Source organism: Strigops habroptila, chromosome 1 (genome assembly GCF_004027225.2).
Source record: "Strigops habroptila isolate Jane chromosome 1, bStrHab1.2.pri, whole genome shotgun sequence".
Lineage (NCBI taxonomy): Eukaryota > Metazoa > Chordata > Aves > Psittaciformes > Psittacidae > Strigops > Strigops habroptila.
In genome coordinates, this window is record NC_044277.2 from 8,608,262 (window position 1) to 8,624,184 (window position 15,923).

The 15,923-nt window shown below is 37.0% G+C and overlaps 1 protein-coding gene across 9 annotated transcripts in view; it reads right to left on the reverse strand.

Annotated features, from left to right (window-relative positions):
• Nucleotides 1-463: 463 nt before the first annotated feature.
• Nucleotides 464-15,923, reverse strand: part of EFR3A (EFR3 homolog A) — a 77,999-nt gene continuing 62,539 nt past the window's right edge. For 6 of the 9 annotated variants that reach the window (XM_030479111.1, XM_030479121.1, XM_030479102.1 and 3 more), the window contains 9 exons: nt 14,576-14,737; nt 13,219-13,350; nt 12,634-12,701; nt 11,388-11,515; nt 7,819-7,907; nt 6,463-6,511; nt 5,286-5,389; nt 4,656-4,705; nt 464-3,448 (listed from right to left, as the gene is read on the reverse strand). In XM_030479111.1, coding sequence (XP_030334971.1) covers nt 3,343-3,448; nt 4,656-4,705; nt 5,286-5,389; nt 6,463-6,511; nt 7,819-7,907; nt 11,388-11,515; nt 12,634-12,701; nt 13,219-13,350; nt 14,576-14,737 — 888 coding nt within the window. In that variant the 3' untranslated portion in view covers nt 464-3,342. Of the gene's footprint in view, nt 3,449-4,655; nt 4,706-5,285; nt 5,390-6,462; nt 6,512-6,540; nt 7,510-7,818; nt 7,908-11,387; nt 11,516-12,633; nt 12,702-13,218; nt 13,351-14,575; nt 14,738-15,923 lie in introns of those variants that run through there. The other 3 variants (XM_030479092.1, XM_030479161.1, XM_030479140.1) reach the window with 3 other exon arrangements.

Below are 15,923 nucleotides of genomic sequence, written 5' to 3' on the forward strand. Positions count from 1 at the left end.
CTAAATAATAAATATTTAAATGAATAAATGCTCCCAGAAGAAGTGAGTAACAAACATCAGCGTAATACTCAGCCCCAATAGATGGCATCACTGTTTGAAGAAAGCTCCCTGTGGGTGAACTGCATGCAGATCTTCACACACACTGACAGCTTTTTTCCTTGAAATTGATAATACAAAGTCAGTGTTTTCTAACCAGGGAGGCAGGCCTGAAAAGCATCTTACCTTCTTGAAGCTTATTTGCTATTAGAAAATAATTTTTGTATTGTTGCTTTCTCAAATTTTGGTGGCCTTAATAATGGTTTAATACTAAATAAAAGCAGTAGTTTAACAATGCTGCAATGCTGTAACATTTGCAAAACAAAAAAAGAGGTGTGTAAAATGAGGCCTATTTTAAATGCTAAAAACTTATGTCGATGACATTTTAATTGTGAGCAATAAAAAATAACTGACACTTTAGAAAAGATTAATTTTAAATTTGGGTTTTATTGCTTAAATATAGATTGCACAGTGTGTTCTTACATTGATTGAAACTGGATCATTACATACAGTACAGAATATATGACCATCAGAACAACAGACAAATTAGCCCTACTCCTGATTTGGGACAACCAGTTATTTCTATCTTCTGAAATCAACAAGGACTTAAATTTACTTTAAAACGACCCACTATCATAATCTATAATTTTTCAAAATGATATAATGGGAAGGAGAACCCAAAGCAAAAGCTGGAACACATTTAAACAGCTGGATTTATAACCATTGTGACAGTACTCGGTGTGTTGCAGATAACACAGGGCCAGTATGCATATGGAGCTTTTAAGTTCTGCAACTTGCCTCAAGAACATAAAGAGACCCGTGAAACAAAGCAGCTTTATACTGTACGACAGCATTCTTAATTCATTTGGTTTCATTCACTGGCTACACGTAACAACAGCTACCAAACCAATACATTTCACAGTCACTCCCATCTCCCAGCTTTCTACAAAGGCCAGAGTGAGCCAATTACCAACTTACAGACTCCCTGAATTTCCAGAAAGGAAGAAATTAAATATCCCGTGAACACACAGAGCGTTACAAGCTCTTCATTCCCTGCACAATACCTGCACAACACCTGCTTTTCCCAAAGCTCATTCGAACATTGAAAATGTGGAACCTTACCATTAGCACAAATGAAAAATACTTCATAAACAGAAACTGAAATGCTGAATCTAGTTATTTTCACATGCAGCATTCATGCAACAGAATTCAACCACAGAAACAATCCTGTATTTACAGCATAGTCTCCATACTGCAAGAGTGCAAACAGAAGTACATTCTTTATTTCTTAGACTGCTTATTTCATTTTTGTACAAAAGTGCAGTGTTATTCTTAGAAAATGACAGAGTGGACAAGTGTTTTACATTGTATCCCTAGATTTACTATTTAAAAAATTACACTCTTTATATAGGCCACAAAACTATTACGTCTTACCTTAAAAAACCCCCAAAAAGTGAAAACTAAAAGCTAGAGTCCTATTTATGTGTAGACTGTGGTCTGATCAGGCTGAAACGCTGCAGCAGTAAAAATCACAACGGAATGCTGTAGATAAGGGGCTGTTTCGTCATCCACTAACAGCTGTGATTGCACTGTTAAACTGAAAAGAAGGTCTCAATTACCTTTTGAGTTTTGTGAATGCTTTCTGAAAGTCTCAGCATGTTATCTCATAGGTTTAAGTAGCTGATATTTCTCTGATGTTATGTCACATCAGGCTTTTGAAAGTAGTCCAGTGGAATACTGTACTACAGTTAAAAAAACCTTAAAATCCTTTTTACAGTGGGTTTGCAAATGCTCAGCCAGCACACAATAGCTGGCAGATAACCATTCACATCATGGATTAATTTAGGTTGGGACTTGTGAAGGTCAACTAAGCCAAGCTCCTGCTCAAAGCAGGGCAAACTGAAGTCAGTTCACTTTGTTCATGGCCTGATTGCTGTTTATCTAAACTGCTAACTTAAGTGTCTTACACTGATTATAGATATTTGAGAATATTCATTGATGTTTGTGCTGCTTCAGTCAGATTCAGACAGATTAAGGGACTTCAAACTTACTATTCATGCCATCAATGAACGCTGTTTTGTCTTTTTGCCTACAGAATTTAGTGAGCCATAAAGACAACCTTGAAAATTATCCAAAATTCAGTGATTTACTATATCTATATATTTTTTACTATATATGTTTACTATATATATTCCTTTATTTACATTTGAATAGTATACTCAGATACATAAACCTATGAAAGTTACCGTATTTTCTTTATTTCTAGAAAGGTTTGAGAAATGAAACAAAAACGAACACAGAAATGCATCTCTAAAAATGCTTTTGCTTGAAAACATGTAATAAATTCCTGGTCTTTAAACTGTTTCATCCAGTTTTCTTTCAATTTCTAAAATATCATTACAAAGCTGTAATAAACTACAGAGAAATACCTCATAGAATATATTTGCAATTTCTGTATTTATGATTTAAAATGCCCTCAGTTTATTTTTTGCTATACTAAATATATCTCTCCTGTATTTATACCAAAGCAGACAGTAGAATACTACTGCATTTTCAAAAGTACAGTCTGTAAACCATACACCTTAAGACATTAAAAGTATTGCACAGTTCAGTGCTTCAAGAGGAGATTTCTCATCTCTTATGCAAAGCAGTTAACTTTTAACAAGAAATGCAGGACATACACTGGGCATATGTATCTAAAATGCATATCACCTGATGCATCAAAAACATACTTAACAAGTGTCCATTAATTCATTTACTATACTTGAACACATGTAAGGTATTGGGATTTTTCCATATATTCCAAAATAAAGAAGTTGGCTACCTATGACAGCATGAACAAAGGGAGCGAGGGTTGTGCTCCACTGGTTACATTTAATAAGATGAAGCAAGCCAAAAGCATTCCTGTTAAGATATATAATTGAGGTGGAGAGGATAAAAAACAACAACAACAACAAAGTAAAAGGCTTTAACAGGTTTTTCAGTTACAGTGCCTGAAATTTAAGGAATTTACAGAAATACAAATTCCTAGAGTAACTGAAATATTGTAACCTGTATAGCAAGACAAGTTTTAAACCTGGCTTTTACATGTACTCAAATATGAAAATGAAGAAACATGATATATGAAAAACCTAACTTCAAATATATTACAGAAGAAAACAAGACAATCTTATAAGTTTGGCTAGAGTAATCCTTATTTGGCTCATGTCCATCATTAGAGGAAATAAACAATAAAATTTGAAAACTCATCTTGTTCTTTCTATTGTATTCTACTCTAAATAATGTCCAGCAGACTTCAGAAGACACTTAATACACACAAAGATCTGGAAACTTCATCTCGTAGACTGGAACAGACTGGTAATGAGCATGTCCAGCAGTAATGGTCATCGTTCCTGAGGGGCTGGGTGGAGGACTGTGTGAGAAGCACAATCAATATATATAATTTATAATTGTATTAATTGCTGTCTTTAACTTTATAAACCAGTAGCTGAGGTAAACCACACCCTCCCTTCTCTATCCCCCCAACCATCAGTGTTTTATCCCATTCCTAAAATTCTAAGAAAATGCTCATGCGTTGGGTTTTGGTTTTTTTGTATTCTGGTCTAGATAATCAACCTCAATGATCTTACAGAGCTATGGAAATGCAATTTATTACTAAACACATCCTATTTATACTGCATAATGGATGTGCAAAACACTATAATACTGTCATGTACTATTATGGGCGTTCAATATCTAACTACTTTCTCAAACAATAAAGCAATGGGAAAACATTATTCTTCAATACTACTGATATATATAGAAATGTAAGTATACTATGACATGGTTTCTGGATATTGTCCACTATCTAAAAGACAGAATAACAAGAAAAATCAAAGTGACTGTTTTAGATGAAGACCACTCTTTCAGTGTACTGGTTTTGGCTGGGATGGGGTTTATTTTCTCCACAGTATGGGGCTCTGTTTTGGATTTGTGCTGGAAACAGTGTTGGTAACACAGGGATGCTTTTGTTACTGCTGAGCAGCACTTACACAGAGCTGAGGCCTTTTCTGCTCCTCAGACCACCCCACGAGTGAGCAGGCTGGGGGTGCACAAGGAATTGGGAGGGAACAAAGCCAGGACAGCTGACCCCAATTGACCCAAGGGATATTCCACACCATATGGCATCATGCTCAGCAATAACAGCTTTAAGGATAAAGTAAGAAGTGGGGAACATTTGGAGTCATGGCATTTGTCTTCCCAAGTCACCATCATGCATGATGGAGCACTGCTTTCTTGGAGGTGGCTGAAGACCTGCCTGCCAACCCAAAGTGGTGAATGAATTCCTTGTTTTGCTTTGCTTGTGCGTGGGGCTTTTGCTTTATCCATTAAACTGTTCTTATCTGAACCAATGGGTTTTCTCACTTTTATCGCTTCCTCATCCCACTGAGGAGGAGTAAGCCGGTGGCTGTGTGGAGCTGAAATTCCTACCAGGGTTAAACCACAACATTCAGGCAGAAAATAATTGCCTTAACTATTACATGTGTTTAATAACACTGTGACATGACCATCTGAAAGTAGTCGCAATTGCTTTATAACTCATTTTTCATTCATCATATTCTTTACGTGTAAAGTCTTACCGAATGGTGAGTTCCAGTATCTGTGCAAGTCTATCATGAAGCAAGTTTGCCTAGGAAAAGAAGTTAAAATTGAATCATTAACTACTATATATTAAACTGAGTTAAAACAAATGTGCCAGGTCATACTCATTGTGTGTCACATCACCACACAACAAATCTCAGGCAGCATTTCTTATCTGAATTTCTTTTCTTACTGCTGCAAGGATTCTAAGCCCTGAAGAGGCTGAGTGAGCCTGTCTTGCAGTGCAAGGAATTATATAGTAAATTTTGCTGTTGCAGGTAGCAGTTTTGGTTATTCAAAATATATAATGGGGTAAACAGTGCTCCAGTTATCCCAGGATGAAATAGAAATGAACTGTGAATCTAGATTTCAAAGACAGCAAGGAAAATATTAAGATGAAGGGGGTATGAGTTTTCCTTTCCAAATGTTTTAGGAACACTCAAAAGCATGCTTTAAATAACTGGAATCTCCCAACATTGACAACAGTGGAGACTATAACTAAAGAACCAAACTTTTTTAGAAGTAACTGCAGCAGTGACATGGTAGCATACATCACCCTTAGCCAGCACATCCCCACTAATGCTTACACTGATATCTTCAATGCTGTATAACATTTATCAGAAACTCACTTTGGTTTCACATTGTGCTGCGATTTCTTCAAATGGTGCTTTTTGGAACTTCTCAATCACAAGGCGCCTTTTTTCTTTTTCCTGTTCTTCAAGCCCATTGTTATCTTAAAATAATGAAATAAAAAATAGAGACATAAGTAATCTTTGCTTATCAAGTGATATAAGCCTTTAGATGTGCGATGCAGAAGCAAACAAGCAGGATATTTGAAGTGATGCAGACATAGTCAAGTGAGCTGTCATCTGCCACTGCTTCTAAAACAAAAATGCAGATACAATTTCAGGGTGCTGGTTTGAGGATCCCTGTTTGCCCCTTTTTCACTCTGTGCTTTAGTTACAGGTACATGCAGGCTTCCTTTTGCTTTATTATCTGGACTCAAGACTGCACTTGTCACTCAATGCATGCAAGTTCAGCTTCAAGAGAAAAGAAGGGAGTATCCTCCCTCCCAGTACCATGCAGAATGGTGGGTAGAACTGTCTACCAGAATTTGAGACAACCAACTTCAACCTCCATAGGCTGAGTAAATCTACAGCCAGCTGGAACTTTCCAGCATCTAATGAATTTAAGTACCTCAGTGATCGGGAGACAGACTGAATTCTTGTTTCAGTGTCAGTGTTGTCTGTTGTTTAAAACATCTATGCCTAATCCAGATTTAGATGGATGGACTGTACTCATCAGTAATTACTTATAGCAATATTAAATAAGGAAATTGGATAATTCTAGGTTTTAGTACCTGGGACATCTGTCAGAAAAATATTCTTTTAAGAAAACTGAGTGTTTTTGAAGGCCACAGTGTGTACATTGCAATCTATTATCTGAACACATGGAATAATACTATGCAAAAGATATTTAACTTGCTTTATAAATAATCACTGAATGGAACTTGAAAATCTCCCTTTATTTATAGCTTGGTCTCTAAGGGCAAATTTAAACAGATGACAGGCATTTCCAGATGCTTTTCATTCAGTCAACTTAGCTTCAGAAAATGAATTCGCTGAAATTATCAAGATGTCATTTCAGAAACTTAGAAATAAATAACTGAAGCTTTAAATACATTTACCAGCTGATGAAAAACAAACGCAGTATTTTAATTATGTTATTCTGGCCACACCATTTTCTCAAGCAAATCCACAGTAATGTAGAACTATGCTGGATAAATACAATCATAGTAAATCTTACCAATTGCTTTCTTCAAAGCTTCAAAGGTGATTTCTTCAGTATTATCAATCTAAACATAAAGAAACAAAACCCTTTATACCTTACATATTACATATGAGCTTTCTGAAAAATAAGGAATTTGATAAAGACAGAAGTTTCTAATAGCTTTATTTGGAGTTTCTATGAGAGACCGCTACTTCAAGATTTTAAGCCACTGCAATTAGTGAGGAAATTTTTATCAAATGAGATTGGGGAAAATTTTCCAAGTTCTAGGCAAGATGCTCTATAGCAACAATACTTTGGAAAAAGACTTGAATTTTGGCAGGAATATACTGTGGCGTTTCTATACTGTTATGCCTCAGTACTGGTTCTTAGACAGCTGTTGCAAATAGTATCAACTGCTTCCTGAGACTAGTTGAGCTACCAGCAACGTGATCCTAATATAAGACATGGTAGTAGGGGGTAGAGGGGATAGTTATTGCTTTTTGCTTCATTTTGCAAGAACTATATTTCATTTTCAACTAACATTCAGCTTGACACCATCCACACATTCTGTTTCATGTCCCTAGCTAGTCTGTACTTGAAGATGCTAAACAGCAGGATTCATTTTGCAGGTACAAACACCTCAATTTCAAGAGCTAATCTCCACCACAGTCAGCAGAAATCTGGTTAATAAAATTCAGCAGGACCTTGAAAAAGATCCAGTAGAAATAGAAATATATTTTAAGAAATACTTCAAATGAAGTGTCAAAAGATGGAGGATAATTTTAATTATAATGCAGTCTCCCTAAGGGATAATTAGCATCAGCTCCTGTACCTTACATATGGACTTTTTGTCCCTGCCTTATCCTTCCCATGACTTTAAAGCTCTGTGTGCTAAACTCTTCCGGAAGGCAAAAAGCAATACTGTAACACCATGGTGTATGCAGCCTGCCTAGCCTTTACCTGCCCCTCTCAAACACAGCAGGTCTCCCACTAGTCAGGTATCTGTCAGCCCCATGTCAACGAACAAGACCCTCAGAGACTTCGAATGATGCAGGGATACAGATGCAGGAATTTATCTGATTCCTCAATATGCAGAGAAAATGTTTTAGAATATTTACTTATAAAATATGAGTTGTTCAGCCTGTGTATGGGTTGCTACCCCATATTCTGCAGTACTATCTGTAAAAACTACAGTGACAAAATACATTGCATTTTTATACAGCAAGATCAGTACCAGAGTCTTTGACAACATATTTGTACGAAGGAGTTAAAAACCTCAAAACCCCAAAGCATTTAACACTGCTAGAACAATGAGATATTAGACTTTCTGGGGAAGCTTCATTTGCATTCCCTATAAAGATGCTGCTTTAAAACATCCTGTGATTTTCATACCTTATCCTCTGTGTTGTTGCCAGGCAGAATATCCACCTGAAGAGACACTGTGTCCACAATGCTCTTCCTTCTTGAGAGTCTGTCCTCGTCTAGAAGAAAAACAACTTACCTCACTTTCTGTATAGCAGTTGACACATGATCAAACTTCTACACATGAGATGCACATTTGTTCCTATATGCCTATTTAATCCCAGATCATCTATTTTATCATTTGGATTGTTGTGAGAAGCAAGCTGTTACTGCTCTAAATTATTAAATATGAAGGAAAATAACCTTTTTATTGTTTCTTCCCCCTTCCCTCCCAGATCTTGCCAACTTTCCCTTGAAAGCCCAGAATTTTTTAAACATAAGATTTTATTCAAATACATAATAAATAACATAGCACATGATGATATGTTGCTGCGGAGTAATTTATAAAAGGCTGAACTTATTTTTCTGGTTGTGAAATTGAAATATTAAGGTCTTAATTTGAAGGTATTTTGAAATAGAAAAGGGCTTTTTGCAAGATGACTCACTGACAGAAGAAATTAAGATTTCTTAATGGAAATGAACAATCCTTCCTTATTCTTGTTGCTACAAGCACCATATTCAGCAAGCCTAAAAAAAAAATCTACTTGGTGAAAAAAATTCTCTCTAACTTCCTACAAACATTTTAGCAAGTCCAGCTGGCCTAAAACGTTGTCAGAATAAGACCAACTGTGCTGATAATAAAAGGAGCACAGTAATTTCATTACTGCATAAGCAGATTATGATCAAATGATCCATCAGTTGATGGATTTTCCTTTCGTGACTGCATTCCTGAGACAATACACCAAAAATCTCTTCTCATTTTTTACATTTAACATATTAACGTCAGATTAAAAAAACTCAGTAAAAATAAGTTTACAGATGTGTCACGAGGATCCTCTGACAAACAGAGACTTGAATGACATGACTTTCATGTATCTCATTTACAAAACCTTGAATTGCAATGTCACATCTTAGATTTTAGCTAAGATGGAGGCATTTGGACCCGGCCATTAATATTTGATGCACTGCACACAGTTAGAAGGACCTATGGGCTCTTGATACTAAGATAAAGAGAATGACTGTAAAAGTCCCCCACCACAAGGCAATTTATGCTGGTTCTTCTGCAACCTTTGCTTAAACCACTTCTAGCAAAGTGCTTCTGCAGTGCAAATACAGAGCATGAACAAACAGAATTCATTCCAGCAGAACTGAACATACTCAGCATTTACAAATCAAGATATATCTTTCAGAAGCCATATAAATGAAAGGCTATTTTAAGATCAAGAGGCAGTAAAGAACAAGATTAGTGAAAACCACCTGAATTGTAGCTATCTTGGCCAGATTGTCAGAGACCCTGAGCATTTGAAGTGGCACTTTGAAGGATTTACTTAATTTTTAATCCCTGATGGCTCACTGGTACATGAAAAAATTCATGCAGAGTCTGAGGAAAGCCCCTTAGCCCTCAGCAGTAAACACAAGACAAAACTACATCTTTGCTGCCATCTTGCTGCTCTCTCTATAACTGACATTTGAACACTGGAAGATTTATTCCTGGGGCTTCTCTGGATGCCTCACTATACTTGCCTAATTAAAATGCCCATTTGTCTCTAATTTCAAGAAATTAAGTGTGTGAAAAATTGTGAAAATGGCATTTCTTTTTATTTTAAATGATATGAAGCTCATCTCCACACACACGAAGGAGCCCAGAGTCATGGGGGGGGTGGTGGTGGAGCCCCAATACCCACTGTCCCAGCCCCTGCCAGGGCTGTCCCAGGATCTGTGGTCCCACTGTCTGGGGGTGGCACCCACTCCATGGGGCAATGGGAGCAGCTCTCTGGGTTACCTTACTGACTGAGCAGTGATGGGTACAGACACACTGTGGGATCAGGGAACACCACCCTGGGATTGCACAAAGCTTAGTACGGGATGCTCAGTGGAGGAAGCGAGGGTGGGGGAAAAGGAGGATTGAGACGATTTGAGGAGGAGCAAGCAAGGAAAATGGATAAGGGGATAAAGGCATCAGTCCCATGTAAACTTCTTGCTGAACAATACATGTATCTGGCTGTGCCCTGAGCCTTTATCCTGAACAGCGAGAAGGATAAATCATCATTCTATGAACAGCTGAGATCTTCCTCCAACTTTCTACCAAGTTCTTGTAATGTCACTCGGAGAGGTAATTAGTACTACCATAAAGATGATACCTATAGCCCTAGTACCTGCCCAGAGAAAAAGAACAGGAAGCTACCATACTGCAGAGTTCCAAATAAAGAGTAAACACAAAGGCAAAACTTGCAGCAGCTCACGTTGCTCCAAGTATACCAAGGAGATAATAAAAAGCAGAACAAAATACTAAGTACACCAAGTACGACACTATTTCTGGGCTAAAAGTCTAAAGGTCTTCTAAAAGCATATTGGTTTTGATTGTGCACATCCTATACAGACACGCCACTGATAGCAGGAGAGCAGGCTGACCTACAACTCATTTTTACCTTTTGACTTGTGCCTGCGTTTATGAGGTTTTTTGCCTGATGGGAATAGAACTAAATTTAATATATATATGTACAGACAAAAAATTATTAAATGTACATATAAATTATCAGCTTCCCCCACCCCCAAATAAGGAAGAGAAAATGGTACAATACTTCATACCGGGATGTCCCACAGCCTATTACAAGAGCAACCAGTTATGTACAGGCACAAACCACCCATGGTTAATAAAAAATTCTTCATTAAAATTCTTCATTAAATAAAAAATGTGGATTTTTTTTTTTTATTAAATTGCTCAAATAGCTGTTGGAAATACATTAAAAGCCAAAATCACACAATGTCACACACCAGCTATTCATTCACACACTATCATAGAATCATGGAATGGTTTGGGTTGGAAGGGACCTTAAGATCATCCAGTTCCAATCCCCCTGCCATGGGCAGGGATGCCTTCAACCAAGACCAGGTTGCTCAAGGCCCTGTTCTGGGTAGCACGAACTCTCACAAATCTTCCTCAGGCACACTTCTATTTTTAGATACCAAAGATAGCATAGGTATCTAATGGAGGAAAACACAACATTCTTGATTAAATCAACATGTGCTCATTGAGAATTTGACTAAAGCAAGTAAGTCAGCACAAGGCCATATGGCATAAGGATGGAATATGTTCCATCCAGTGTTGACATAAAAAGTACAAAGAACACTGAGTTGTACAATCCTTCCTCACCTGCTAACTCAAGTTAATACAGATAAACAGTAACAATCACTACCAGCTTCTTAAGTATTCTTTTGACAGCAAAGACTCCACTAAAAATAGTCAAAGTGGGTTCAAGAACTTTCTGCCCCACCTTCTGAATTTAAGGAAAAAGAAATAAACCTTAAAAGGTCACGAAGTTGAAACTTCCCAGCAATAATACAGCAGCTCACGAGAAAAAGAGAACATCAAGAGAAAACAGAATTATGCTACGATTAAGTTTTGTTGCCAAGCAGTCACATTACATTTCATTAACACACATTAAGAAAGCATTCTTAATTACAGGTAGTAAGTAGTTTCGCCATTAATTGTTACTTACCTGTCACCTGGGGTACATATGGGACTGACAGTCTTTCCACACTGTATCCACTGCCTCCTAATGATTCTGCAATCTTGTTCGTCAGGAAAAATAGATCTTTTTCATGCTTCTCTAAGGATTTTGGAAGACTGTCAAAATACATATTTGAAGTTATTATTTACCAATAGAGATTTGTTCATTAAGTAAAATATTTTCCAGTGCCTGCAAGCAACCAACAAGGGTCAATGGTAATGATTCCATGGAAATAAAAACTTGCTCAGTTTTTTAGGAATGAATGTACACCCCGAAATTATTCTACTGAATACCTCTGCAATATTTTCAATTACCTTAACACTTCCTGGTTATCTGAAATATGTTCCTCACTTCTCCTGCTACCTCTTGAAAGAATATTCTCTGTTAAATACGTGAAACTGCAGAGCAGTAGTATTTTCCATTTGCCATCAGTGTGCAGCAAAAAAGACTAAGGGTATCTAGGGTACATTAGGAGGAGTGCTGCCAGCAGGTCGAGGGAGGACATCCTTCCCCTCCAACTCAGCACTGGTAATGCCACACCTGGAGTACTGCGTCAAGTGCTGGGCTCCCCAGGACAGGAGAGATGTGGACTTACTTTAGAGAACCCAACAAAGGGTCACTAAGGTGGATTAAGGGACTGGATCATCTCTCCAATGAAGAAAGACTAAGAAAGCTGGGACAGTTAAGACTGGAGAAAAGAAAGTGGATCTTATCAATGTTAATTTAATGAAGTGTTGGAGGGTGGAAAGACAGAATCAGGCTCCTTCCAGTGGTACCCAGTAACAGGGACCACAGGAAACACAGACTGAACATCAGGACATACTTTTTACTGTGAGAGTGACCAAGCGCTGGCACAAGTTGACCCAGGGAGGTTGTGGAGTCCCCAACCTTGGAGATACTCCAAAGCCATCTGAATGTGATCCTAGACAGCCTGCCCTGGGTTACCCTTCCAACCTCACCCATTCTGTGATTCAGTGAAAATGCATTTTTCTGTGCTAGCACTTACACCAAGCATCATATTGTGCAGATATAAGTCCCTCTAGCGACAATTAAAAATGCCCAAACCCCACATTTTTTCATATATACTTTTAATCCTTGGTTTTCTTCTGCCCATCCTGTACGCTATTAAACCTCTAAATTATTTTTCATGTATGGAACATAATTCAATGACATATTATTTTTTAATAGCAAAACAGGTACTTCACTGTTCATTAATTCATATTCATCTACTTACTTGCATTTGTCTTTGAAAATTGTTTCTGGTAGAAAATAAGATGCTTCCAGACTTCTAGTTTCAATGACCTGAAAAAACCCAAGACAAACAGAACAAATGGAGTACCACAGCTATTTTCTCTAATGACCAAGTTGCTTAAAGAGGTTCTACTATAGCAGATTACCAATCCTTCACTAACATCTACCTCGGCGCAAATTAGGCCTTTATAGTTTCTTTTAAGCAGAGAAAGAGATTGTGGCACTCACACTTTAGACTAAAAATCAGGTTCCCATGGTTGTATGCATGCCACGACTGTTTTACCAAAGCCAGTGAGGCTATACAGTCTTATACCAGATGGGGACATAGCCCATTACATGTGGTTCCATAAACAAAATAAAAATGCTTATATATACCTTGAGAGAAGAATATTCTGTGCATAATTCTAAGACTCAGCAAGTAATGCCATCGGAGACCAAAGACAAAAGAGTGATGTCAATGGATACAAACACAGGAGATCAACATGACAGTTACAATGGGTTATTTACCCATTTTACAGTAGAATGTGAGCTGTTCTAAATGACTTAAAATTACTTAATTATGTGTTACCTTGCTGACATGCTGACAAAAGGCAGGAACTGCAATCATCTGACTCAGAAAGTTTAGATACGCTGCAACCAATGCCATGACACCACAACGATTAAACATCGGCAGATTGTCCTCATTGATGATGGCAACGTCCTGAAATACAAAGGATAGCATTACACTTTCCAAAGATAACAGGCTGTCCTGAATATATGGAAGTCGGCTGTCCTGAATATATGGAAGTCAAAATGATTATTAGAACACTAGCTGACATGGGATGATTATCTGGTATTACTTAGCATTTAATACCTGTCATCTTAAAATCCTATTCTTTCAGCTCACTCCTGAATAAATATATATTGATCTGAAGTTAGAGAGCTTGAAGGATTCAACTCTCATGAAGAGAAATAAATCTGCTCAACTCAAACAGGTTGATGCTGGCAGTCTCTCGTCCTTACCAGCTGCTGATCACCACTTTTTTCAGGAAAATTAGAAACAATAGTTTAATAATAAAAATCACTCTTGTGAGTCACAGATACAGTACCATAAAGGGAATTACTTCATTCTTATTAGCATGTCTATGTTTATCCAGATTGTATTATTTTAGGTCTAGTAAAACTCCTAATGTAATTTTCATCAAGGATTTATTCCTGTGACACATTTTAAACTTAAGGATGCACTCTGCATTTCAGAGGTTTCATAATGCAGGTGCACATCAGGAAATAAGGCTAATGACAGAGAGTAAACTGGGAATACAGGACACAATCTCATTAAATATCTATGGCACATGCTAGCACTATTTTTATGAGTGCTTTAATTTCAACACAGATAAATCTACTAAGTTACACAGTTTCTCTAAGGACTGTATGTAAGTATGAAATAATGTTTGATCCTGTAAAGGAAGTGTTAAGGAATAAAGCCTGACAACACACCAATAGAATTTTACTCCAAGGTAAGATTAAAAAGCCTTGTTTCAGAAATATTTCCAACCAATGAATTAACCAAAAGCTTTCTTCCAAGGTGAGGACAGTCCATATATTTTACACAGAACACTAACACATGATCACAGGTTGTAAGAATATCTTCTCAGTCTGATAATGAATATATCGGTGACTCTGGGGAATGTTTGAACACATTTCCACATCTGCTATATTTCCCAAAGAGAACACGCTGCAGAACTTTGTTAATCTGATTAGTTTCAGCTTCCCAATTAGTAACTGGTATGTACAAAGTGCACTACCTTCATGTATTGATGCAGTGCAGATTGAATGATGCAATTTCCAATTTGAAGATCAATATACAAACAAAAAAAGTTATACACGTCTCCAATTACAGATATAAATTGCCAGTCAATGAACCCAATCCTGATTGAGAGTCATACCTGCAAAGCAATAGCTAATCGAATGAGGTCAATAACCACTTCTTCATTGGCTAGTTCAATTGTGGTAAGTGCTAGAGATGTAAACAGAAGTTCAAAGTTTTTTTGGACATTGTCTTCTTCTTTACAGCCCAAGTAGATGTGCCTGTACAACTGCTGACCATGCTATAAAAGACAAAAAAAGGGAAAATGAGTATTAAAATCACAGAATAATTTAGGTTAGAAAGGATATTTAAAGGTCCTCTAGTCCAACTCCCTACAAAGTTGGCCCTCAAGTAGGGCCAACTTTGCTGTTAGATCATTTTAGATAAAGAATTAAAGAAATACAAAATGATCAAATACATTCATACACATACGTACACAAACATGTACATGATTAATCCAGAAGACCACTATAACACCACATAACAGCTTCTTTATAAATACAGTACTGTCCTATTTTATGTAGAAGTGTACAGACAGAGAAGATGATACAGAGAATTGCACATGAATACTGCACTGTGTCAGACACTGGCATTCGCTTCCTACTGAAATATTCAGGGAAAAAAAATGTCCATTTATGAAAAGAAGAAAACAAAAAGTAGATCTTGAAACATTCTCAAGAACGCTCAAGTAACTGAGGAGTTTCAAGAGTTATCCTTGTGATGGCATCAAGTCTGTTCATTAATGAGGTCTCCTTGAATAACGAATGCAGAAAAAAGTCTTCTAGAAGGTGCTTCAGAGGATGAGTAGAGCTCATTTACCAACACGCACAGGGAGGCTCTAGCTGGTGGAGAACAGCAGTTATCTAATGAAAACCCCTCAACAGTGACTTTCGTTTCCTCATAATACTCTGTGTTACCAAATCTTTGTAAAGAAACTATTACCTCAACACACAAGAAAAACTGACACACAGAAAGGCAGGATAAGCTGCAGGTTTGGCATGCAGCACCCAACTCTACTACTCCAGCATTCTTAATCTCTAGAGGATACAGGTCTGTATCATTTGACATAGTTAATTTTCATGATCTAAGGACTGATGCTTTATCTCTGGAAGTACTAGTTCAGCATTAGAAGGAGAAAGAAAACTCATTTTTAACACCTGTTTTCCAAGCAGGACGTATTCACTTAAGGAATAATAAAGATGATGTTGGCCTTTTTATTACTTATAAAATCAAAATATATAGCTGTTCAAATATATGTTTTATTTAGAAAAGAGGCAAATAGAGCTATTAGCAAGGAACAGAAGTTACTATGAAATAAGCACAGAGAAGGTGAACTGTTTAAAGACAGAGTATATTTGGAATATAAAAGAAATGAAATGATTCATTCCACTGATGAAGAATTGCAGTTAGATATGAAAACAAATTAT